General features: G+C 46.0%; 1 protein-coding gene across 2 annotated transcripts in view; it reads right to left on the reverse strand.

Moving 5' to 3' along the window:
• The window catches only part of BCAM (basal cell adhesion molecule (Lutheran blood group)), a 220,060-nt gene that overhangs the window by 17,217 nt on the left and 175,222 nt on the right, over window positions 1-27,621 (reverse strand). Inside the window, exons 9-15 of one of the 2 annotated variants that reach the window (XM_069640997.1) lie at window positions 25,670-25,785; window positions 15,716-15,857; window positions 14,718-14,845; window positions 4,104-4,242; window positions 1,391-1,426; window positions 1,124-1,144; window positions 505-646 (exon numbers count right to left, since the gene is read on the reverse strand). In XM_069640997.1, coding sequence (XP_069497098.1) covers window positions 505-646; window positions 1,124-1,144; window positions 1,391-1,426; window positions 4,104-4,242; window positions 14,718-14,845; window positions 15,716-15,857; window positions 25,670-25,785 — 724 coding nt within the window. The remainder of the gene's footprint in view (window positions 1-504; window positions 647-1,123; window positions 1,145-1,390; window positions 1,427-4,103; window positions 4,243-14,717; window positions 14,846-15,715; window positions 15,858-25,669; window positions 25,786-27,621) is intronic. The other variant, XM_069640998.1, reaches the window with a different exon arrangement.

Genomic DNA, 27,621 nt, shown 5'->3' on the forward strand with positions numbered 1-27,621 from the left:
GCACAAATTAAACATTGCACCATCAACAGTGTCTTATCAATTAATAGCTGTAAAACCGTTTTCTGTCACTTTACAAGCACTTTTATTTGATTTTTTTTTTTAAACACGCAAAGAATTTGAAAGGCTTGTCACGTCTTTAATGGTTGCACTGCCAGGTGAAATGCTGCTCTCTGCTCATGCTGGAAACATTGTGACATCACACTCAAAATGGAATAACTAATACCAGAGCGATTGTGATGTCATGTTCTTATTACAGGTCAGTTGTTATGTCGCAACTAGCCTGGCATAAGAATACTATGTCCAAACTTTTATGTAGATATTGCAGGCTGTCATGTCTTCTATAAAGATGCCATTTTGCTAGACAGAAGTCTGTCATTATGATGGGTGTGGTCTTTGGTGATATAACGTATAGACACCTGGATGCGGCAGACAGATGGATTCCAGCCACAGGGGACAGAGGCACCGGCCAGATACCCAGCCGACTCTCACTGCAATATTACTCACAGGGATTTCTTTTCAGATTTGCCACAGCTCAGCTTCCCCTTTTTCTGCAAGAAGTAGAAGAGTGCAACGACGAAAAGGAGGAGGAGGACACAGACGATGACCGCAATGATTGCGGTGCTGCTCCCGCCTTGCTGCTTGTCCACTGCAAAGCAAGGAGAGACATTGCATTAATTGGAATGTCCTGGCTGGAAGTGCAGCTCAAATAGGTAACCTTCCGCAATATGTTCCATTGACATTGACTGAGAGCAGCACCTTGCCAGAGAGACACCTATCCAGAGTGAGAGACACCTATCAAAAGTGGAAGAGGGACACGAAAAAAGCACAGGCTGAGGAAAAGGAAGTGACAGGTTCTGTTCCAGAGTGAAGTACACCATCGCCGGAGGAAGTGAAGATCAAAGCGAGAAGCCTTCCCAGAGTGAACGTAGGATGCGAGTGATTACTAACCAGAAAGATAAAAGCACCAAGAGCTTCCTGCCCAAAGTTGGAGGTCAGTGTGAGTGGTTTTCCCAGAGTGACCGGGGTTAAATGAGCTGCTTTCCCAAAGTGGAGTGAGGGTAGACAGAGAGTGACACTTTCAGAATGAAACCCACTTCCGGGTGCAGAGGAGACTCATACTCACTTGTTTTAAGAACCGGTTCCGCTACACGCAGCATAAACAAAATAAAAATCTTTGGTTATCATTAAAGGTTGTTAAATGATAGACATCTCTGACATTACCAACACCCTTAAGTGCCGCCGCCCAGCACATCAAAACCACAACACTACTGTGAACGGGCAACTTAAAACTCGAGCCAAAAAATGACCCGATCACCAAACCATTAACAGCCAACAACAAAAAGGGTTTATGCATAGAATCCGAGACTGGAGGCCATCTTGAGAAGCTTACCTTCAGTTGACATAGTGGAAGCAGCTGTTGTGGGCACTGCAAAGAAAAGGAGAGGGTTTAGTTCCCCGATACATGGGTTCCTCAAGGTCTATGAGAGAGGTGCCACACCTGCCTGTGGAGTCAGTAGTGCTTGCCCATAGAGACAGGGTGCCTGCCACAGTGCCCTCCACTCCCTCCATTGCCTGCACACAGAGACCCCATCACCAGACCACAGTTGAGGTCCACACTGAAACCTGCCCAGAGGGGCTGATGCTACAAACAGTGGGCAATAGCTGCCCACCATACATGCACACAGAGCAACCAACGGCACAACACTCACTGCCTGCCCAACGAACCTTGTCATCTGTGGACCCTAAAACCCAAAGTTGGTCCCACCTGACCAAAATTGTTGCATCCTGGGAATATCAACATCTCTGTGTCTCAGTTCCCATATGTCCAAATGATGAGCACACAAATTGATTATTGTAGAAACCCCAAATATAAAAAATGGGCGTTTTGTATTAACATGCAGCACTCACAGCCTGAACATGTAACACATCTAGACAGAGCCAGAAACCATTATAACAGAGAAACAAACCCTCCACAAGTAAAAAACAACACGTGCATGGTGAAAGTAAGCCACATGCACCAGCATCATGCACACGATCAGTATGCCCCCACACCATCAACACCTAACCTCTCACACACCTGGTGTGAGCAAAGTATACAGACCTCACTCAGACAAATCTAGAAAACTACCATAGTTATGTTATGTTTGTGGTCTTGTATTGCTGCCACTTGTTTGGCTCTTGACGCTCTGGCAGTTCCACAATGGAAAGAGGGTGGGGGGATTTGTTAGTGGGACTTAGAGGGAGAAGAGCAAAAGTGCTTTAATGTGCTGTTGGCAGCTTCAGTTCAGAAAAAACGGTCAATGGGCCTTGGTTCATTTTTGGTTGGTGGCCATCATATGGTGTTAAGGTATGATTGTGCATGAGTGCTTTGTGTGTATTTAGATTTGGTTTTGTGGAGGTGTGTGCGGTTTGTGGTGCGGTAGAGGTAGGGTTGTGTTTAGTTTAGAGTGTGAGGGTGAGTATGCAGAATATTGAGTTTTTGGTATGGTTAGTTAGGTACAACATATTTGCTATCCCCAACAATCCATCCAAGTGCGACACATTTCCTACCCCCAAAAAATCCATCAAGTGAGATACTTTTCTCACTCCCGAGATCCATCTAACTGTAACACATTTCCAACCCCCAACTATAGCTATGGGTGACATATTTCCTACCCCCAAAATATAGTCAAGGGCAATGCATTTCATAGCCCCAACAATCCATCTAAGTGTGAGACAATTCCTGCCAAACAAATACAGCTAAGTCCAATGCATTTCCTGTTCCCCAAAAACCATCTGATTCCAACACATTTCCTGCCCCCAAATACAGCTTAGTGTGATACATGTCCACCACTAAATCCATCTCATTGCAACACATTTTGCACTCCAAACAATTCATCCAAGAGTGACACATTCACTACCCCCAAACTGCAGCTAAAGGTGACATATTTCCTACCCCGAAAATGTAGCTAAGTGCAACGTGTTTCCCATTCTTCATAATACATTTAAGTGCAACACATTTCCTGCCCCCAAAATATAGCTAAATTAAATGTGTTTCCCACTCCCAACAATTTATCCAAGGGTGACATATTCTCTACTCCCTAAACACTGCTATGTGCAACGTGTTTCCTGTCCCCCAAAATTCTATCCATGTGTAACTCACAGATAACTTCACATAACTCTTGAGATATATAGGGGTAAAGCAGGTAATCTAGACTGTGTTATAATGGTGGTAATGTAGAAGTGGCATGGTTTTAATTGAGCGCAGTAATAATATCTGTGTTCACTGCCCGTTATAGATGTACGGTGAGTCATCGGTCATCCATGAGCACACATGGGTTAACAGTGTGTGGAGCTGCCCATAAGGGAGCTTACCTTGTCCTTTGGCACTTAGCCAGCCGCACAGGCAAGGCTGCCCTGGGAGAGTACCAGAAGAGGGGTTCTTCTGTGGACCGGGGCTCCAGCCAATGGAGGCCAGTCAAGGCGGGTGGTGGGAGGGTGAAGGCGGGGCCAGGAAAGGCTAAGGGTACACGAGCACCAAGGCACAGGGAAGAAGAAAAACAAATAAATAAAAATGCTGGGCAGGGGCCTTGCTAGCTGGATGGATGCTTCTCTGGGTGATCACGAGTGCTATGCACACAAAGGGTAAGCCTCCGGTGCCTAAGGGTTTCCAGTCACGTGGGCAAGGGCCCCAGCTGATGGAGGCCAGTCAAGTAGGCCAAGGGTGCAGGAGCACAAGAAATACAGAAAGAAAGAAGGAAAGAAAGAAGGAAAGAAAGAAAGATCCGCACTGGGCAGGGGAAGCCTTACCAGCTAGATGGATGCTTCTCTGGGGACAATGGAGGGACGAGTATACATGCATGTCACATTACAAACATAAATACACACTGATGGCACGATACACATAAAAGCACCCATATGCCATGCTACTAGGAGCATAAAACTACTACGCACGGCATACTCAGGACCTATGGTCAACCAAAACATGCACAATTCGGCGTTGCATGTGCAAGGTCTTCAAACAATCAGCAAAACCACGAATACGACCAGCAGCAGAACCGTGCACACCTCACTGACTCTACACAGAACACTTGTGCAACACATTTCACATGCTTGGCACTCACCGATGCTGAGCTGGAAGCTTCGCTTGGAGGTGCCAAAGCCATTGGTGGCGCTGCAGGAGATCTGAGACTCCACGAGTTTCTGCGTGATCACCAGAGTGACCTCACTCATTATCCGGTTCCCTGAGCTGCTCACCGAAGGCTGCAAGGGGGAGATTAGCGGTCATGTGTGGAAGCGAAGGAGAACAGCCAGTGTACAGACAACATCGAACAGAGCAAGGCAACGGAGTCAATACTTTTATAAAACTCGGACATGGAGTTGGACAGAAGCAACTGGAGAGGATTTAAAATAAAAGAGAACAGCCTTAGATGTTTTTAAGTGTGAGGCAAATGTACTAAGGTTGTGCTAGGACAGAGGTTCTGCATGGACATTCACTTTATTTTGTTTTTTTAAGCAGTGGTTCTGCAGCGCTATATAGCAGTGGGGTGAGAACGCAAGGGGGGCACCAAATGTCATGAAAAATAGAAGCGGCTGGCACTGCCTAGCCAACGCGGGGAACTAAGGTACCTTTATTAGTTGGGTGTCTTCTGTAACTAAAGGAGTGTCCAAAAGAGCCCATCAGGTTTTCGATCTATTACAAAATCTACCTGGCTTAAATCAAAGAAAAATGTTTTAAGGGCAGAGATAAAAGTGGGCCGGAACTAAAGGGTACGATGTTCCCTTACTATTTTGGGAAACCAGTGATCGTTCCCTTAGTTTATTTAACCCAGAGCACCATTCCAGAATGGCAATGATGGACACCTTTATTTAAGTATTTACTAACTTCTTCCCTACTGGGGATTTGAACCAGGGTCCTGCGGGTAACACTCCTGTGGCACACCATGTTGAGCTATCTTGGAGGTGCTGGGTTGTTGTTGCTCCTTTGTATAGAATTCCTGGGACATAACGCTCATTATCAAGCAGTCACAAAGCCCTGTTCTCGGCAAGGATATGCACCTTCTGCATTTAATCATGGATTGTCGCAAACACAGTGTCAGGTAACGGGCAGGTGTGTGGCTACAACCCTAGGCGTGTCCCTTAAGAGGTGGGAATGGTGGGTGATTGGAAGAGGGAGGCTGCTTAAAGCTGCATGCTGTGGGGGACAATGACCAACGAATAGATGTTATTTAAATGCTGCATTTTCTTTCTTTGTGTTCCGTCTGTCTTCATAGTACTGTTGTAAACACAGCAGTGTGGGGTGCGCTGTAGAAAAGGAAGGAATGATGTTTGCATTGTGGGGGGAGGGGCGAGTATGGGTTCACTGGAGAGTTGGGGCAGAGGGCGGCTGGTGCAGGAGTAAGGGGTCGCGGTAGGGGAACATAGTTCCACTACTATGTTTTTTTACACTACAACCACTGGTTAAGGTGTATTAACGTAGTGAAACCGATCGGGAGTATAAGATAAATGGACGAACATACACATATTCTAATGCATGAAATGAATCAATGTAGCTCAATTCAGGTTCCAAACACTGTATGATGTAGCTCAGGGTGTGAAAGAGCCTACACAGAGGTATACTTTTACTAAGTGGCTCAGAATGTCCTATCTCAGTAGGATAGCACAGCAGGTTAATTTTCTGGCCGATTACTCTGTGTATGGCATGCACCTCTCTCTAACATGCAGGTCATAATTCCAACGCAACAGAGGACCCAATAGTTCAGTCTCACTATTCTAGCGCAAGGCGCAAAACACCAAAATATACTCTCGAATTGGCTAATAAAAAAATACAACCATATTGCAGACGGATCTGAGCGGGCTCCTGATTCACCACTTACAACGTGCAGACAAAAAAAAAACAATGGGCTCACTGCTTCTACCTCTGCCATGGCATAGCTTTCTTTTCAATATATATCTACTACCAACTATGCCGACACCCTAATTCTCCTCACCCTGTCTGGTTCCCGCTACAAAGATTCCCTTACCATCAACAAAATATACTCAACAATCTATGTGCTGAATGACAAGACAGAGATCTTGCTAGTAGGCTCCCCTGCTATACTCAAGAAACTCTGCACCGAATGTGCCTCCTTCACCATAGACAGACTTCAGATACCCGTCTCACTCCTCCACTGTAAAAAACACTGGGTGTCCACTGGATGCCATCTTCTCGCTTACCAAACAAGTAAATGCGATTGCCTCCTTGTCAGCAGATACAACGAAACTCATTAATGCAGCTAGGCAGTTCCTTTCACAGGACAGATGTTTGACCATCACCTGAGCAATCATCATAGCAAGACTTGATTACTGTGTAATGTTCTCTTTGCAGGAACCTCTAAACATAACCAAAATAAACCACAGGTAATCCAAAACAATGCCCTCCAAGCAGCCCTGAACATCCCTAAATGAGATGACATCTCTGCCACCAGGAAAAAGGTTCACTGGTTACCAATTTGGGAAAGGATTATCTCCAAAACATTGTCCATCACTCATAAGTGCCTTTCCAACACAGCCTCTCAATACTTGTCACAGAAAATCTCAAGATCCAAATCGACCAGGCCGATAAGGTCTGTTAATGCCCACCGCTTCAGACGGAGGAGGGACTAGCTTCCCCACAGTGGCCGTGAACCACTGGAACACTCTTGCTTCCGACCTAAGGGCAGAGACCTCCTATTGGCCTTTCAGAAAGGACTTTAAAATGTCGTTCTTTGCCTAAGGTGGCCAATATGCAACAACTTTGAGTAGGATTACAAGGGTACGTGTGATCAACGACACCGGCATGGACTACTGCTATGAATGTATGATTCTTGAAGCAGATTTTTCACCTCCCTCTTTTCACCTTTGTGCCAACGTTCTGTTTAACCGGTTTGCAACTGCGCATTGATGGCCGCGGGCGCTTTACAAATGTAAAAAAAAAGAATACTAAAATAAATGCCTCCTTGATTTAAAGGCAAAAGCAGAATGTCAGGAGAGGCGAAGGGAATCTACCCATGGATGTGTTCCCTGGCACACCTGTCTCATGACCGAATCTGAAACCCCTGCTGGGAACCCAGTGGCACCGGCCTGCTTAAAGCACTACACAGCTCCTATACCAACACTGGGAAGTGTCACACGAGCTGTACTGGCACCGGGGCTTTAGCACAGCTCTTGAACAAGGACCTAGATGGAGTGCAGCTCCTCTACTCGACAGCACAGAGCTGGAGCACAACTCCTGTACCAGAAAAGAGATGAATTTCAGACTACATAATCTGTCTAATCTCGCACCCATCCCAAACAAAATAGTAGGGGGCACTCAGGTAGTGGCCCATCTCCTGTGGAATCGCGTTACACCAGATATTGCAGGCTGCCCAACATGCCTCTTCCTTTCCAGCTGGTGGGGGTGTGGGGTTGGAAGATGGTTGCAGTGGTCCCATGCTGGCCTGGTGGGCAAGGATCCACACCAACAGGCCAGAACCAAACCAGCTTGGCTAGAGATAGCTCATGGCGTTCCTGCCAAGACAAGTTCTTGGACCTGCCTGCCTGCCTGCTTGCAAACACCCTGGAATTGTCAGAGCTTCTAACACAGGTGGTGCAGTAGACATGCAAGGACCTGCAAACTGGGCCCAGAAAAGCAGCTGATATTCTAGGTAATACTGACTGCGCTCTCACACCAGAGTGCAGCAGAAGCCTTCTAGGGATGGACTCCAACATAGGGGAGCTTGCGTCTTCCAAGGCGGCCCTGCTGACGATGATGTCCTTCACACCTACACCATCCTGGCCATAGTCCAGGCTTCCATAATAAGAGTTTTCCCTCTTGCCTTTTTGGGACGGTTGGACATGGCAGGAGCCACTCACCTGGCAGCTCCCATTGTGGTGTGTACAGGTCCCACGGGGATAGGGGCACCTCCCATTGCTGACACAGCAGGCAGCAAGACTCCTTCCTGATGGGTCCCAATGAAGGCATTGAATGCAACCCACCATCACTGGGGGGTGCCTCCGGTGGTAGGGAGTGGGGCGACGTACAGCACTTTTAGGATACAGTTTGACGTAGATATCAGGTGAAGCTTAGGTTCTGTAAACTATAAGGGATGTTTGGTTCCACGTGTGTCTGACCCCTGCTCAGGCCAGAACGCCACATACCGGCATTGATACTAGGAGCAAGAGGAGCTGATGAACAAAGAAGTGGTGACGCTTGCCTGGAATGGTGTATTACAGCCAGTGGAGCACCACATTTGTGGCCTCCCAAACACCATCTTTTTGCAACACATGAAAGAAAGTGAGGCCATTTGCAAACTTGAGGGAACTGGAAGGGTGGCTCATGTATCGCTGTGATGGAGACGGAGGGCATCCACATACTCGGATACATTTTGCAAGTAGGGGATTGGCTGGCTCGCATGGACCTGCAGGATGTTTACTTGACGCTACCAATTTCTCCACCCAACAGGTTGTTTCTGCAATTTCAATGTGGTTGCAATTTATTGGAATTTGCCAATCTGCCCTCTGGGGTATAGTCCACTCCCTGGCCTTCACAAAGCTCCCGAGGCCACCAGCAGCAACCCTTTGAGCCCAGGAGTGAGAATGAAGATCTACATGGGCGATATCATGATCATATCCCAGGTCTGAGAGGTTCAGCTCATGTTCTTTGGCAGGCGTTGGATGTGCTGCAAGAACAGGGGTTCCTCTTCAACTGGCAGAAATCATTGCTGCTGTAGTTTCTAGGGTTTTACGTGGACACAGTGACTGCTACTCTGATATATCCACTTAAGAAAGGGAAAGAGATAGCTCAGGCACTTGCGTGGAGTTTTGTCTCTCTGGGAGCAAACCGGATAGTCAGACATGTTGCCTATTATATCCAAGCAATTTCCTTGTGCCATTTACACAACAGGGCATTCAAGCACCTCAAGATAGGGCAACAGTTGCTGGGTTTTCCATATACAGAAGGGTTCCCTTGGAATTGGAAGCAAATACGAGTTCCTCTAGTGGCTGTAGCACATGGGCACCTGTAATGGGAGAGCATTATTTGCTTCCAACACGATCTGATAATAGCTCAGGAAGCCAGCAGTACTTGTTGGGGTGCCAGAGGTCTTGATGGGTTGAGGGGTGTGATGAGACAAATGCGACTTCTGCAACAACTGTTTGTAGCAGATATCGGGCTCGTTCACATATAGAGTCCTGAGTGGGTGCAGAATGAATGCATGCATCCTTCTCAGGATGGACAATGTGTTGGCAGTACACCATATCAAGCACCTTGGGTGTACGACATCCAGGATGCTTGCAGTAACTAGCCAGAGACATCTGGCAATTGTGTTGGCACTTTTGCGGCAGAGAAATCTAGCAATGATGATGGAATACCTTCTAGGTCTCTCCAATGTAGTGGGTGATTGTTAGTCCAGGCACCTCCCAGACCTCAGCAACTGGGAGCTATATCGTGCAGTCTTCTTGGTTCTCCAAAAGATATGGGGCCTTTTCCAGAAAAAACTTTTTTTCACTCTGGATCAAAACAGGAAATCTGGAGGCCAGACCTGATATCTGTGAATGAAGATGCAATGGTGCGTCCCTAGAGTTGACTTCTGTCCAACATTCATCCTGATTGGGAGGGTACTGGTGAAATCAGGCAGGGATGTACAATCGCTGAGCTAGTGGAACCTCGGTGGATGCTTGGTCTCGGGAGGAAAGCTCAGGGGCAGCGTACTCAACTTGGAAGCAAGACGACACGGAGCACCACAGGTTCGATCCCCGGGTCCACGCTTAAAAACCTATGGTTATTAAGCGTGTTATAAATAACCTATCGGATCAGATCACAGTTTCCAGCTGTGTTTCAACTTGACACAGATTCTTCATCCCCACTTCCCTATAATCCACATGTTTTGTAGAAATTAGCAGGCGAGGCTTGCATAATGGTATTAGGAGACGCCACGTGACTTGTGGTCTATGTCTATAGTCTTGGAAGGTATTGGAGCCTGCTGGAGCATACCAGGCCTTTTAGCATCAGCTTGGGCTCTCATCAGAGCTTCCTGCACAACGAGGAGTTACAGAGGTCTGGGTTGGCTGCTGTGTGTGTGGGTGGGTGCACATTTTTTGCACTGTAAACCAATTGTCTAATTCATTGGGCACCATTTGCGTGAATGCGGATCAACCCTGTTGGGGAGTATCCGCTTGAAGAGGGTTTGGTTTCTCAGGCCTCAGCTCTAAAATACGCTTCCCTTTGGGATGCCAAGGCTGGGGTGTCAATTCGCAGCTCTCCATGTTAAAAGCATAGTTGATCCAGCTCACCATGCCAGTGTGCCTTATTCCATGCAAGACAGTTTCATGTGCCAGATCTCAGGACTGCTCATAGCGGGTGCTCTCTGTGGAAGGCATCATCTTCTCAGTATCTAGAAGGATGGGACAGAGACTGAGATTGGGACTGGGACTTGGTTTTATCCAGAATGTTCAGGTGACCCTTCGCTCGGTCATTCATTGTCTCCACAATTATGAAGGTGTGGCCATCCCTCATTAATCTCATTTATCTATTAAGGGCCAAACGGTTAGTGCTGGCTTTGTGTTGTCCTATTCAGCCTGTCCCTACCTGCAATTTAGCACTAGGTTGGAGAGGTGGGCAGTTGAGTAGGCCGTAATAGACATTCCCTGCTTTGGAGCTCATTTGGGCAGAGGTGTTATGGCCGCTAAGACTTTCTGCTCGGAGGGTCATCTGGAGGATATCAACATATCAGGTGTTTCACTGCGCACGGAGTTCTATTTCAATCCTATTGACGGGGTGGCTTTGTTTGAGTCGAGTAAATAATCTCAATCACTCCTAGATTTATTTAATTCTATCGTTTAAAGTGCGACCCTAGCTCGAAAGCAAAGGAGCGCTGTACAGCGTGTGGGTAGCTGGAATTTGGGATTTAAGTCAGTGTCTATGGATTGTTTTCAAATGCATCTATCATTTAGCACCATATCATCTTTCTGGTCCTATCTCTTTATGCCAGTCTATTAGACCACTACAGTTGACCTCACAGGGGTTACTTTCTGTTCAACGTCACCATAGTGCTGCTTCTCGTTTTTGCCCCATCCTTTTGTTGGCACCTTAATTATGGAATGCTCTACCTATTGGTTTACCTTTTGTGTGCTTTTGTGATCATTAATTAATCCACGTTGGAAGAATATCTATGGAACGTTGCTTTTCCTTCCATTGATGTCTACTGATTTGTCATCCCGATTGCAGTTGCAGGTTAGTTTGCCTTTGTTTTCATACTTCTTGTTCCATTAAGACCGAATTTTGGGAAATTCGGACCCGTAGGACCTTTATGAGGCCCCTTTGACATTTTTCTTTTCCCATCCTTTTGTTTTTAGATCACTAACCTATTGTTGGTGGTCAGAGGGACTTCTACTAAAGTCCCCTTGCTATTGCGGCCGTTTAAACTCATGTAGAGTATGTGGCCCTGGGTTGCTCATAAGGCTCCGAGACCCAGGGCTGCTTCCAAAGCCCCCATTTCTGCCATATGGTGACTATATTACCATCTAATAGTTAGGCTGGTGGCAGCTGTTTTTTGTTTTGGCTTCACCAGGGGTGCAAGCAAATTTACCACATTGGTACACAATGTAACATTTTGGTTGCCGCTGGGGTATCAATGCAAGCCCCACTCTCAGCCATTTTGTTTTAGGGGCTTGCTTTGGTCAGGGAAAACATGTGGCAGGTCTAAAATGGCTGTTCCCCCCATGTGGGCTCTTTGTGATCCCAGTGAGGAAACATCCCTATTGGTTTTGACTGGTTTTGACCAGTGTCCATGGCCGGCCCTATCACAAGCTGTAGGTGTGGTCTGGATTGAGTGGTAGATGTATGACCCAACCAGATGGTCGCGCCTCTTATCCTTTTGCTGCTACCTCCCTACTATGGTTGGTGGGCTGGCTTAGCCCAGCCACAATGAGTGTTGGTATTTAAAGGGAAACCCTGTACCGAAGCTCAGTTCTCTACTGGAATTTTCAGGAGAAGCATGTTTACTTAACTGCTGGAGAATTTCACACCATTGCTGCATTTTTAGGACCAGATCTTGACATACTGAGCTTGATGCTGTGTCCTTGGCTGATCTTTGGTTTGGTTTTTGGCTTCTGGTCATCCATCTTGGTCCTCCTCTGTCCTCCTGCTGAGTCCAGACCATCTCAAGGCCGTTTTGCTACCTGCTTTCAGCCATACTGCCTTGGTTGTCCTTCCTTGCTACTGGTGGTTGTGGCCTCCTGCAAGATTGTTGATACTCCAACGTGCCATCCCATTTGTTCTTCAGGGCTATCCTATCATAGCCCCAATATAGTGTTGATTGTGGCACCGTCTTCTGTGGTTGGGCTGGCCCTCTTTGTCCTTTGAGCTGATGCAACACATTTTGCTGGGCTCCAACGCTGTCTTGCAGTCTCTTCTTTGCCACTGCTTTTGGCTTGTGGGCTCTCTTCTGGGAAGGCCGTTTGTTCTTCTTTTGAGAAAGAGTTATCATTGCCCCGGTGTTCAAATCCCTGGAAAGTCGCATCCTGTAAACCACACCTAGACTAGAAGCCTGGTACATACCAGGTACTTTAGCCTTTCTGGTACTGACTTTCGGGAAGCAAACACCAAGCCTACTACCCTCAGAGACTTAGGGTGGTGGGTTATTCGACATACTCATCGTCAGTGGGCTTAACACGATTCATAAGTGGTTTTCCTCCTGTGCTGAATTTTCCACTAGGGCGCGTGGTTCTCAAACCAACCTCTAGAACTCTAGAACTGTTCAAACCCTCCCTGTTGTTCTTTGCCACTAAATCCGCAGTGGTGGAGTAAACATGGGACTTGCTTGCCTTCCCCATACACACAGAATGCCCACTGACTTATCCCGAGGATTTCTAAGGGAACATTCCACCCACCTGAAACTGCTTTAAAGTGCCTTTGGGGCTACTTACAAGCCCTTGTACATATTTGCGGCATCCAGGTTGGGTCCTGTGCGGTTTAGGAAAAGAAAGAGTAGCATTTTAACTCTTAATTGTGATATTTCAAGTATTGTTAACGTTATGTCTTCCTCTTCGGTAAGTAAATGTGAATGCCTCCTTACACTAGAACTATTGCTGGTGACAGTATTTTTCCCTGAAGCGTGATGACTTGGTGTGTGTAGCTAAAATGGATCTGGTCTTCTGTTGCCTGCGTTTTAGAATTGTTTCTAGCCTTCAGGAATCATTATTTACTGTGATGTGGGCATTTGTGTTTTCTTAGATTCTACAGGTCTACACATTCTGTGACATTGTTGTCATTGGCATTTAGGTTCATGTTTGACTATCACAACTATGTTTTAATGTCTGGTCCCCTTCTCTTCCCACCCCTTGTATTTATATGTAATGTGCTTAACTCCAGGTAGTAGACCAATACTTGTGTGTTGCGTCATCATGATGTCCACTGTTTTTATAATACACCCGGACAGATTACAGAAACGTTGCACCATTGCAAGTGCAAGGTTGCACCATTTTAGAACTGGGGCAATGTTTGCCCTAATTCAAAAACCATGGGGGCCACATTCGAAAATATTTGCACTGTGACAAGTGTCATTTTTCATGGTATAAGCAGAAGGGCAGAAATTGCACTGCTGACAAAACATGCCTTTTTAACACATTTTTGAAACAGGGCATAGTTTACTCTATAGCTAATACCATTCTGAATTAGCACTAGTGCAACGTTTTCCCTGTTGCAAACATGCTGTGAAAGTGCATGTTTTATGCTCTAGGAAAATACTATGGAAAATGGCACTTGTCATGGTGCAAATGTTTTTGAATATGGCCCCAATGTCTTTTGCAGTAGGCCAAAGTTTACCATAGTGCGAATACGGTGCAACTTTGCATTTGCACCAGTGCATACGTTTCTGTAATCTGGCCTGAGGTATTTTTAGACTGTGTTTTGTTGCTGAAGTTGGTATCTAACAAAAAAAATTCTATTTGTGTATAACATAATAAATGTGTATATTTTTAGGTAACCCAATGTGGTTTATTCTCTAAAATATTAATGGCATTTATAACATGCCTATACACAGGTATTTCAAGGCGCGACAAGGCAACTGAGGGGAAACAGAGGGAGGACAAGAAACAATGATCTTACAAGGCTTAGTGACATTCAGATCGAGCAAGTGCAGGGGAGCGGGGAGGGTAGAAGTGCCTGGAGGGAGGGGGCAGTACAAGGGAAAACAGGAACAAAACAGGTAGTGCAGCCAACGGGTGGCAAGTGCGAGTGTTAGGAGTGCAGACAACATGTATCAGATAAGATATGGCTATGTGTGTGTAATAATTGTCCCTTTGTGCCAGCCTACATCCCGTTACTAGAGTTAATCCTGAAAGCTCTGTCATGTTATCAATTTAAGAGAGGTTCAGCTTCTTTTGGGCTGGGTGCTTTGCCCCCATCTAGATTGTGGTTGACCAGCCGCCACCAGGGACCTTTGCAAAAACAGCCACAGAAGGTTCTACTTGGGCAAGATGGGACTCATAAGATGAATGGCTGAAGGTCGCAGGGGTTGTCTGATAGAAGCAAAGACAGCCTCTTTACACTGGCAGCAGAGGCAGGTGGAGAACCCTTACAACACGAAGGTTCATTAGCCTGACAACAGGCGTTGAACTCCCTTCAATGCAAAGACGGGCTTTTAACTCCTCATAGCAGAAATCGATTCTAAAATTAACAGGAGTGATGAGGTCAAGAGGAAAAGACTTACAGCCGACTCTGGACTATTACAGTTCCTCACCTGCACGTCAGGGATACTCCAGGTCACTTTGGGTTCTGGGTGCCCCAAAACAGAACAGGTGAGTGTAACTGCTTCCCCTTCTCCAGAGAACTCACTCTTGTACTCCTTCTCTTCAATCTCCGGTTTTCCTGAAAGAAATAAAGATCCATGAATCCTGCCCACACTATCATGGCATCCTCGGTTCTTTCTCTCCCCATTCCTTATATCCTACATTCCTCCCATTCCCACTCCCACAGGGTACTTGGTCATTCCTCACTTCCTCTGAATCAAGATCGCTGCCTTCTTCACTCCTCAATCTGATTCCGATCCTCCTTTTCTAGATCTTTCGGTTCCTGGGGAATGATCTAGGGACTCAGATCCCCCCTCTCTCGACTCCGACCCCATGTCACCCACTTACACCATCTCCGGATTCCGCTGCCATGTCTCCCCTGCTCTCAACGCGGTTACCAGGCCTACCCCTTGTCCCTCCCAATTCTGCTTCCTTTCACGATCTCTCCTTATTATGTTGCCATGTTCCCCATAGCTGCCCTCATTCTGTTTACTCCTTATCTTTCTTCTTTTTTCAAGCCCCCTCACACACCTTGTGATTCTGTTCCCAGGGACTGCCCTCTTTTTCAATCAGGTTCGTGTTTCCCTCTCTCTCTCTCTCTCACCCTACACCCATTACAGTCTTCAAACCCTGCATGCAACTTTTTTCCGGTCTATTTCTTTTTTGTCTTACCTTCACATTGTTCCTCTTTACCATATGTTTAGGCCCTTCTTTTTCTCTATACCCTTAACATATTTCTCCCTATGTTTTGCCCTGTCACACCATGTTATCGTCTGTATGCTCCTCTGAGATGATCAGACATGGTTCGACAAATGAATGGATTCAGACACGGGTGGCTGTGTGGATGGTTTGTCTTGATCAAGGGATTATGAAGACTCCCTCCTGGGAGACAGACATGGGGGTGCATGCATCACACTCTTGGGTATAAACCAGCTAACCAGCTCCTTACCTTCCACAATGATGCGCACGCTCTGTTCTTTGTGCAGCCCCGGGACCTCAGGAACGGTGGCTTCACAGGTGTACGCCCCCGTCGAGCGATATGTCACTTTCCTTAGGCTTAAAGAGCCACTGTCTGAAACATGTTCCTTACCCTGTAAGCACAAAAGGCCAACACATGAACATTTGCATAGGAGCTTGGCGGGAAAAACCAAAGAAATACTCCACTTGTCACGTCCTTCGGACATGCAAGATCAAGAAGTTTGTTTCAGAGCATAACCCGGCAATGTCATAGTCCCCATTTCTAAGGCATGACCCCCCCATTGGACACGCAATGCCCATTATGAGGAGTCCCATTCAGAGGTCTTCCCTTCTGTCCACCCATAACTTTACTTTGAAGTAGATGGGCTTAATTCCAGATGTCAATTGTACACATTTTAAAAATAATCAACCGGGGCTCCACACATCTCTTCTGAAAGGATCACACCCCTGGAGGCTCCAATTTTAGTGCATCCACATAAGAGGCCCCGCTAACCTATATCACTCCCCTTAAACCCACCCCACCCTCCCGGCTGGATTGTCTCCCACTGCCATCACACAATTACAGTTCTTGGACTTACATAATAACAGCTCTTTATACCTCTCATCCTACGATTCTGAACTTACTTCAATAAATGTCTAATTGTGGAGTTCCTTCTAGTTCCACTCTGAACGCTTAATGATGAGCCTCGGATTATCAAGCCTTGGACCCCCCTCCTCCAAACTCGCTAACAGTTAATAGGGAAGCACACTTCTAAAGATAATAATACAAAAGTGTGGGCTATTGGAGTGATGTGTGTGATTCAAAACATTTACACAAGACTGGGCGATCACCTTGTGTCTAAGTAGACGAATGACACTTGGCTGTAAAATTAAAATGGCCACATATTAGTAGTGGCCATCGAAATTATTGCCCTTCTGGGTGAATTGGCTTTCTTCTTCAGAACCCAATGACAGAGGCTGCTCTTCACTTACAATATGTTTGCATGGTCTTTGAGTAAGAGTTGTATTGGCAGATTTGAGGATGTCAATGCTTTGATGAAATAACCCTGGATGAAAATATGCTTCATAGTTAACTGTTATCTAGGGTTGGAGACCGAGGATAGGGGGCGAATCACCAACCAAACCCTCTAGTTGTGGATGTCCCACACTTAGCGGTATGATAATGAGGTGCATGAAGGGGTGTTTCAGCTACAGGACCTCCGCCATCTGGCTCCAAATGGGCCATGTCAAAGCAACTAAGAACATTGTGGATCCACAACTCTACATCCAGGTCTTCATCAGTTTTGGGGAAAGTGGCAGAACGGGAAATAGGTACAGAAAGTGGGGACCCCGCTGAAGAAAAACTCAATACGCAGAGAACCTCTACGCTTGCCCCAACACGATCCCAGCTGATGATCCTTTCCATTCAAAGTGGAGGCTGAGAAATCCACTGGTGTGCTTCTCATCTCTGAATGGAGGAGGTGGGGTACCATTTGTGTGAGGAGTGGTTCACCTTGCTTAGTAAATCTGCTTGAATGCTGCCAACTCCTGACAGGCTCATGTTCTTGAAGGCAAACCCAAGGAACAACCTAAACTAGTAGGCGTCCTACAGCGTGAGGGCTTCAAGCCGATTCCCCCCCCCCATTATAAATATAAATTGTTCAGTATTTGAGCAAGGGTCGCAATTATGAATGGTTCTTGTGGAAGAAGATGAGGGGATTGTCCTTGAATTTCTCAATTGTCTTCCATATCGAATGATGGAGGCAGTATCTGAATGGACTTTACTAAGAAGGAGAGGGGTGTCCTGGTAGACATGCTTGTCCATGGAGTCTGCAATCACTCCTTATCTGTGGGAAAGAAGTTGGGAGCTGGAGAAGCTGAAACATTTGCCCCCAAACGAATCTCAGAACAGACACTGTTGTGGGGGCAAGAAAGCAAACTACTGAGATTAAACAGTAGGGACTGTGGTGATGTCCTTTGTTTGAGGCTGTGGGGTGGAACAAGCTTGTTCCTGGGGGGCTAGGGACAACAGACCAGCCTAAAAGGCGATAGTGCAATGCCAAATTGTATGTCCAACATGTTAGCGTAGGCCAGTTTTGGGGCAAATGGGCATAGTTTTTTTTTCAAATGGGGCCAATTTAAAGAATGAATTAACTGCAGCTGGTAGCTTTGATTTGTGTTACAGAAGCATTGCAATACATTTTAGCAAATAAAAATTTCCTTTGGGTACTACTTAAAAGGGTTGAATTGCCATATGTGACTTTGGGCGACTTTTTCATTGGTGCTTGAGCCAAATGTATGTCCCAGTCCAACCCCGCATAGGGACCACCAGCCACACAATAGCCTCATGCAATACCCCCACCAGCATGTCCCTAACCGTCTTGGCCAATATGTAGAAAAGCCACAGTTGGCGCTGCCAGGAAAGAACACAACTTTGACACACGTGGTAGTGCCACTGCTTCTATAGGAACTGTGGTGATGCTAAAAGATAGGTGTCATTCAGCAACAGCTCACTAGCTTGCATGGGTTTGATGGTCAATATTTGGAGAGTCAGGAGTTAGGAGAGTGAGGTGGTGTTTGGAGCACGTTATGTTATGTTGATTTATACCGTGCACCGCTACCACCCAAGGGCAACATCCAGGCATCATTGCAGAGGGAAGGAAAGGAGGCGATGATGTCTTTTATCACTGAAAGGAGGAGGAAAAGGAATGAAGGTGCACAGCAGTAGCAGTGGCGAGACTGATGGAAGTGGCATTAAGTAGAGTGGAGGCAGATAGAGGAGCAAACATGATAGAGAGAAGGGATGGGAGAAAGAAGAGTGACAGTAGAGATAGGAATGCAGGTGAAAGCAGAAGGGAGGAGTGAGAAAGGAGAACAGAGGAGGAGAGAGATTGGCAGAGAGATAGAAGGGACAAGGTGCGAGAGAGCAACAGATGTGGAAAATATAAGATCAGAGGCTGAGGTAGTAAGGAGAACAAAGGTGAAGGGGGTGTAGAGGTGGCTGAAGGAAGGGGAGAAGAAGAAAATAGGGAGAAGACAAAAGAAGGTAGCACTGAAAGGTGAAACATAAGAAGGAGAAGTAAACACGTCCAAGATATGGTATAGGATGTGAAGGAGGAAGAAGGAGGAAAATAGTGGGAAGGAGGAAGAGTGTCAGAAAGAAGGGACCAGAGAATGAAGATGGAGTAACATGGTGCTGGAAGCAAGTAGAGGGGAGAGACGGGTAGAGAGGCGAGGTATAGGAAAGAACAGGGTGTGGAATGGAGAAGAGGCCAGATGGAGAGAAGAAAAAGAGAGAAGATAAGAAACAGATGAGGAGGAGCCGAGGCATCTCTGTGAGGAAGAATGGCATCAGAATATTATTCGGGGTATATATATTGCCTGTGAGATAGAGGCCCAAGGACAGGACTTCATTGTAAACCAAAGCATGAAGAAAATTATCGTGCAAAATATAATCCTGTTCGTCATTTTCCTTCGAGCCACTTCAGAAGCTGTATTATTTTTAGGGGTGCCGTTAGGCAAGGTTTGTATCAGTACCCTCTGGGACCACTACACTCGATTAGAACTACAGGTTTAAGCAAAACAAACCTTTGGTACAAGTCTGTACCACACAGTTTTTGGTAGCGAGCTGAGCAGCCAGGCTTATCTCAAGAGGGAATGTGAGCTTGTAAGTGTGTTACACAAGGTCTACAATAACAGGTGTTCAGATAGACACGTATACTCAAGGTTTCTTGGTAAAACACATTTATTACACAATCATTTATGAAAACATTCACTAAATGAGGCAACCAATATCACACAAAATTATACAACAATACTGATTACTAAGCAGTTGAGCTCCCTTGATGTCGGAGCAAAATAGCATTGAAGTAGGAGCAAAAAAGCATAAGTTGATAAAACGAATATTACAGTTACTTTAAAACAGTGCAAATAATTTGAGTTCACCAGAGGAGTTGATTCAATGCAATAGGTAGGCCAAAGTTAATGGGCTTGTGTCTTGTATAAGTAAAATCGGTTCTGGTATTTAAAACAGAAAAGTCTTTGCAACGGTTCTTAGAAGTAGTTCACGGAAGAAAAATGTGTATGTTGGGTCACAAGCCGACTAGGCCTGCAAGTTGCCAAAGTTCCACAAACTTTTGCGGTGAGAGGCAAGTTCTCTCGGTCGGGTTTTCACAGTACCTTATATTGAAGAAAAAGATGCAGCTGAAGACTTCTGTTCCTGGCAGTTCCTTCAGATATCGCTGTTCCTGAGCCTCAGTCAAGCGGGAGGACATTGGGGGACTCCTGCACTGCACTGGGATGGATCACAAAGATGGCAAATTGGAAAATCTTCGATTCCGGTTGCAGTTCTTCAAGCACACAATCTGGTGTCCTGCTCCCTGGTTAATCCTAACCAGCTCTGAGAATGGTGTCCAGGTGGCTTACGAGTTGATTGGTCCCACCAACTCAAAAGGAAGAAGTCGCCCTTGAAGGGGCTGCTCTGTTGAGGTAAACTTGCCGATTTGGATCTGCAGCAGGGCTCCACCAGGCAAACCAACGGTCAAGTAGTTGCAGCAGCCATCCTCACCCAGCTCGTCTTCGGTACTTTTGTTCCAGTGATCGACTCTGCCTTTCAGTCCAAGAGACTTGCCTTTTAAACAGTTTTCTCCCATTCATTCCAGCCTAGCTGCCACTCACCCAGCAGGGTGGCTGCCCTTGCCGGACAGTCAGCCAGCCAATCATGCCAGAGTGCATTTGGGTCTCCTAGGAGACTAAGCACAGGGAGTTTCAGGCACCTCCCTCACTTCCTGCCCACCCCAGACACTCAGGCGCCAGAGGCCGTCTCCAGTCCTGAAGCCTGCCAAAGGCATAGAAACAAAGGGAGCTCAGGAGCCATCTTGAAAAACATGGCTCTCGTGATTTTTAGCTACCGGTGTTCGCGGTCGGGAAAAATCATGGTAGTTTGTTGTAAAACCACTGCCACCAGCCATTTCGATAGTAAAGGGTAGCATTGGATTGCTACATGAGTTTCTATACACAGAGGATACTAGGTCATCCCTCCAGCACTCTATTGTAGGATAGGGTGTGCTGGGTCTAGGTTCTAGGAATTTAAAAAAGACTAGTGAAGTCAATTTAACTTTACATTCTCTGGGAAACAGTAGTTTATCCCAGAGAAGGTATTTAAACCCTGGGACAGCCTGAAAGGCTTCCCTGTGCCACTGCACTGTGGTGCTGTGTGACACAAAAGAAAAGAAGATGACTATGGAGTTGTTTAAACTCTATAACCACAGAATTAAACACATAAAACAAACAGAATTACAAAGTTCAAAGTCCCAAAGTTTAGCAAAAGAGCTTGAGGGCTCTAAGGTGGGAGGAATTGGCACATTTATGAGAATTCTTCCCAACAGATGCCAGAGGCAGAAAGTTGGTAGCTAAATAACTCTTCAGATTAGCTTCTTGAAAAAAGACCTCCAGAAAAAAATAAGAGACTGAGAAGAGTTAGAGAAAAAGGAACGTTTTTTTCTGCACGGTCCTGCATACAAAGATATTTGCGATAGATATGTCCTCGCATTTTGTGAGAATAGGGAAGTCTCTCCTCATCCCCCAAGCACTTAACCCCAAACAAATATGATATGGCCTCAGAGAAAATGTGAGCAGTATTATATTTTAAAGTTTCGATGTTGTACCGGTGTTCACAATGGAATGGTTTAATAGGCCTTAATCTCACACAATATCCATCAACTGGCACTCCTCCCCATCCCACCCCGGGATCTATAAGGGTAGTCTAGTAGGGAGAGTGCAAGATCTCCCATAAGCCATGTTTCCTTCCAAACGACTTTGGGCTCAGACGTCCTTCCAATCAGACCACACAGGAAGCCTTTTTATGAATGCTGCCATCTGTCCGTGAGCCCACAAAAGGATTCAAAATCTCACAAACTGGGCCTTCAGAAATCTGAGAAGGATACCAAGAGAGGGCAAAAGCAGATTCCTTGCAAGACACTCCCTGAAATACTGCAGGACAATATCTTATGTTTAAACTTGCCCAAACAAGAGATGATGCTTGAGTGAAGGCAATGTGTTATTTTGGTAATAACAGTGGCCAGTTTCTTGCCGAATTTGCCACTCATTTATTTATTTATTTATTGAGCATTTATTAGGTGCCTATAGAACAAAAGAATGCTTCCAGGCACCACAAGGCAAGTAGGGAGGGAACAAGGGGAGTAAATAATAGTTGCAAAAGAGAGTAAATATACAACTGTGGTCCTACTAGGCCTTGTGACATTCAAACTTGCACGTGCATTGAAGAGAAGTGCAGGAGATGGGAAAGGAGGAAAGGAAACAGGTTATGGGCAAGTGCTAGTGGGAGCCCAGAAGTGAAGTGAGTGGCCAAAGTGGTGCAGAGAGCCTGGGAAGGAAGGAAAACGTTGGAAACTGCAGTTGGATTTGGCTAGTTCCCTGCAGATTTTGAAGAGTTCAGCCATGTTGTTAGTGGCTCCAGAGATGCAGGCTTGTATGTGGGCCCTCTTCTTGGAGCAGATAGAAAAACGATATTGCCTTTGGAGCAGGCAACGGGTCAGATTGTCAGAGGATGAACCCGAGGACTGCAACTTCCATTCAGAAACTCTGCACTTACGTTTTAGGGATGCCAGATCGGAGTCAGTACCAGCTGTTGCACTTTGAGGCAGGTTTCAGGTGGATACTCATGACAGGGACAAGGATGCCGAGGGTCTTAGGAGGTTAGTGAGGACAGAGTCAGACGGAGAGTCAGGAGCAGGGGTTGAAGGGGGGATGAAAGTGGAAACAAAAGCAGTGACCAACACTCACTTCGTCAAATGATGGCAAAGGAGACTGGCAGTGTGGGGGGACGACTCAGACAGAGGGCTGAGGGGACCCAAGCGGGAGAAAATGGGAGAGTTGTTAGACTAGGAGACGGGGTGGAGATGAGGGCATTCAGAGTTTGTCCGGCTGAGTGGGTAGAATAATGAGAGAGAGGCAGTCACAGAGGTCACAAAACTGTGAGGTGGCCGAATCAGGTATTGAGGTGGATGTTGAAGTCACTGAGGAGGAGGAGCTTCGAAGAAGAGGTCAAGAGGGAGCGGGGTGAGGTCAGCACATTCAGAGAGGAAGAGGGAGATATGGCAGTGGGGCCTAAAGATGGTAGCGAGGTTGAGTGAGAGAGTAGGAGAGACCCTGAGCCTACAGACGAGGCATTAAAAGGAATGGGAGTATTGAGTAGGAATGATAGAAGCAGGGGCCCAGTCAGGGGAAATCAGGGCCACTCCACCTCCTGGCCGGTTGGGTCTGGGGAGGATTTTATAGCCCTCAGGAAGGAGAGTGTCAAGAGAAGTGACAGAGCTGGCATTGAACCACATCTCGGCGAGTGCGAGGACGTTGCGGTCAAGGTCTTCAAGATGGAGACAGATGTCAGAGGAGTGTTTGCCAGCACAGCGAGCGTTAGGGGTAGCTAAGTGAAGCTAGGTACCCCATTTGGATATTTTTCGAGGGGGGTAGAGGGGCATGGTTCCCCATCCATGGTGGTGGAGAGGATAGAGGAGAGGACGGTTGAGGAGTTGAAGGAGGAGGGAGAAGGAGTAGCAGAAGGGAGGAAGTTAGTAAGAGACTGCAGGTGCCGGTCAAGGAGGAGAGTAGGTTGAGAACCTTGGGCCATGAAAGTATCATTGTGTTAGACCTTAATGATGCACCTAGAGGATGAGAAGTATGCCACCAGTACTTGCCATCGAGAAAGGGGAGAGAGTAGAGACCAGGTGGGGAATCCATAGGTCTGGGGAGGGGACAGAAAAGAGGATGTCAGTAATATTCTGTCTCAAAGTAGCATTGATGTAGGTGTCCGAAATAGATGGGCCTGCACTGGAGACCAGGAGAACTTTTTAAAGCTTTTTTCTTCCAGACTTTGTGAGGGGGATAGGATCGGTGATAGGGACAGATCCAACATTACAAAACTTCACAATTCCAGGTCCCTATAGTTTGGGGTGGTGCCCAGTGAGTAGGTGCACGGACCCCACAAATACATTGTTATGACTGCTAGGCACCTTTGGATGAACTGCTAACAAAGGCCCTTTTAGCCCTTCCAAGGGTGGCTATGGGCCATAAAGAGCGTGACCACACTTGCAATCTCTAGATCAGTCCTAGTGTAAATAATGTTAGGCAAAAGGCCCAACTGGAAGACGCATACTGCTGCCAACTAATAGTCTTTCACAGTTACATAAAACCAAACCAAAGGGGACCAGTAACCAAGGATGGAGGCCAGTGTGAAAAAAGGCAAACTACCCTTTCCTTCTATACGTCAACATCACAAATTCCTGCAACCTTATGATTGCAAAGATGGTTCTTCATTGATCTGCCTGAAGCACTCTACTTCAAAGAAGAGAGCATGGGAAGCTGGGATCCCAGGCTTTGCATGCAGAACTTGCGAGAATGAGCACTTGGGAAATGTGATTTGCAAAATCCATGATCCCTGAACTTGTAGCATAAACAGGGACGCAATTCACAAGGGAATCATCAAATCTCATCGAAACATGCATGCAGACAAAGTCCACAGACATCCTGTCTTTCCAGATGAGAGTGAAGACTGGAGATCTGGATGGCAGACTACGCATGGGCAAGGATCTCGTGATTCGAGGCTTCAAACATCTAAAGCGTCAGCCCTATTCTGTGATCAGGCGCTCTGTACCCTGTATGGAAGAGTGGTGATGAGGTGGAACATGTATATCTTAGAGTTTTTCATTTATAAATATAATTATATCAGGTTTTTATGCTGTGCTTCAAGCCGGATTCATGTAGCTTCTAAGTGATGCAATAAATGGTGTTATTACCCAATTTAACAATGCTCAATTTATTGACCTGGGATGGCTAAAGGGCTGGCCCAGCATTCCTGTTATTTAAACTTTTGACATGCGGGATGGCCGTATGTACGAGGTGACCAGTTTTTGCGTGATCTCTCCTGCTCTATATTTTGGAACACAGAATCCTCACAGCGCTATATCTTATTAAAGGTTCAGGAAAACTGACAGTTTATTACGGATGTGAGGAATGAAGAGAGAACTGTGTCTTATTTACCGAGGGGATCCGGCACACCTGTATCATGTCCTGCCTGGTATCCTGCATGTTGAAGCTGGGGCTACCTAGAGGAGGGGTCCAAGCCGAAATCTGCCTTGCACTTGCGTTCCGAGAGCATCACACAGATTGATATATTTTGAATGATTTGTATAAGTTAAAAATAGGGAATTACGCTTTTGGGAACTTAGCGAGTTTCATGTTTGATGGACGTGAAGTGCTGCCAATCACATGCTCCTCCTACCGATAGCAGGGTTCTCCACAGGAGGCTGCATGGGACTAATGGGAATATCCCAGACAACCGGAAGAAGGTGGCTATTATGGTAAGCAAGTCCTCTGGTTCTAAAGAACATTTCTATGCTTTCAGGAGTGTTAGGGAGATGCATTCCCAAGTACAAAGACTAGCCACACACATCAGAAGATGAGGATAGAGAGAACAAACAACAGCCATTTAGAGGGACTGTAAGGCATGGTGGCCCTCTCTGCCCCTACTTTAAAATGATCTGGGGCGAATGAGCAGTCCCCAGAGGGATGAACTGCCTCCCTGTCCTATTATGGTAATTATGTATGTTTTATTAATGTATTTGTATTTATTTCATTTGTATAGCACCTAGACCCGGAGGCATCACAGTGCCTGTACAGAGTTTGTAAAAAAAAAAAAAAGGCACAGTACATAACAGTGTGCATTGTTATAAAGTTACACATAAATAGCCAGATTTGTAGAAATTTTTTGAAGACAAGGAAAGAAGGTTAATTTCTGTTGTGGTCAGGGAGCGTGTTCCAAGGGGTGGGGGCAGTACAAGTGAATACTATTCCCTGTTTATAAAAGGCAGACGAGATGTAGGACACAGAGGATGGGGCACAGCAGTTTCAGATAAGACGTTACACCCACCTTCCTCCATGCGAGTTTCGGCATATGAGATCCTGTGCCAGAGCAAGCAAGGTCCAGGTCACTGCCCAGATTGATGGTCGTTGCCTTGGCAGGCACCAGAGTGAGCGGGTCCAGATCTGGAAAAAAAGAAGGGAAGAAGGGCAAGCGGGAAGGGCAGAGATAATGAGATCAAGGGGGGTTGGCAAGATGAAAAGATAACGAATGTAGAGCAAAAGAGAGAAATGCAAAAGAGAAGGAGAGGGAATTTGGGGCGATGGAGAAAGAACAAGATTACCCAAAAGTGACCACAACAAGGTATGTCAGGAAAAAGAGACATGGTAAGAGGAGGGTGAGTCAGAGGAAGGACAAGGCACAGCAGGAGAGGGAATAGAGAAGGGGAAGGGAGAAAGAACAAGCAAGAGGGTGGGGCAAGAGAAAGTCGAAAATGAGGGATTTGGGGGAAGGAGAAAAGAAGTGTTAAATGTTTCCATGGAAGTCACGGCTAATTGGTCAAGACATGTTCCCACGTAAGGTACACCCACTCTCCACAAGGATACGTCATTACTGGGCGGGTGAAAAGCTGCACAGGTGGCATCAGACTATCTGCCAACAGTGAGCCAGAAATTGCACAGATAGCCAATAGGGCACGCCAGTATATTGTCTGCTTAAGACCTTCTAGCAGCACCCCTTATCTGCCAGGTTCACTTTTCAGACCCAGCAAGATATGGCAAAAAAAGCTGTTCCCGTAAACATCACAAATCTTAACAAATAAGAACCATATATATTTATCTTGGAATCAAACATTGATTTGGTCAGCAAAGCGGCATTATTTGACAAACCCGTTTACTCAATAAATTTTTTTTTTTTAAAACTTTGCAAAGTTAAAGATAGTATTACCCGGCTCTGTTAAATCCCCTAATGGTTTACCAAAATAAATCAACAGTGCCCTTAATATTCTGAAAAATAAAAAACATGGCAACTCTCAAGAAGCCAAAGGGGCTTCTCTATAAACATGCTCCCCTCGAGCCCCAAGCACCTGCCAACGAAAAAATTAAGAAATCTGTTATGCATTTTTCTGGCCCATCGTTGTCTCTTGTATTTGTGGCTAACAGGTAACGCTCGAGACGTGACACGGAGATGACTTAGCGCTGCTTCCAGTTTAGGACCAAATGTCTTGGGCCAACAGAATTGGAATGATTAAGCATGGCCAATGCAGGCTCTGCCTCCTGGGTGGCGATTTACTGTGTGAATGGACACATTCCCATAGAAGGTCTGAAAGCCAAGCTAAAAATGCCCAATAGTTCATCAGCTTGTCCCAAGTGCTAAGAGAAGGCGCCAACTTCATCTAGGTAATTTCTCACCCCGCTCCTCACCGATAATCTTTCCTCCCCTTTACTTTTTAATATTTATTTTCACACCATATGTATTACTACTCCTATGAGGAGGTTGCCTACCTAGACTCTAGGATATGTCCCTTTCCTTTTCATTCAAACATGTCCCAAAATTGTGCGGTCATCAATGTTGGACAATTATGATCTTCATTCAGGAGGGATTCTTAAAACCCAAAGGAAGGGCCCTCATTGGATAGATCTGTCCCACTAACACATGTGTTTTCTTCTCCGCTCCCATTTTGCTTAACCAAACCCTACCTCTTTCTCAAAAATGTGGATGCCCTTTTGACTCTGTTGAATTGCATCACCCAAAGGCATACAAGTCTCAAAATATAAAAATACTTCATGCTTCAGGCTGCAGACCCTTTAAACACCCTAGAACTGCTTCTTGTGCCATGACCAATGCTAGACAAAATGATACTTTTTCCCTGCACGTCAATCCATAGAATAAAGCTCTGCCAGAGTCCAGAGGGACCCAAATGTGGCTCACCCATACCTCCTTCCGACTCTCAAAAACATACCAGCGAGTGTCAACCTGCCTTCCTTTCTCTTCCCCTCAGAGAGATCACCTCTGGTACCTTT

Source organism: Ambystoma mexicanum, chromosome 1q, assembly GCF_040938575.1.
Source record: "Ambystoma mexicanum isolate Mex_15411 chromosome 1q, UKY_AmexF1_1, whole genome shotgun sequence".
NCBI classification, from domain to species: domain Eukaryota; kingdom Metazoa; phylum Chordata; class Amphibia; order Caudata; family Ambystomatidae; genus Ambystoma; species Ambystoma mexicanum.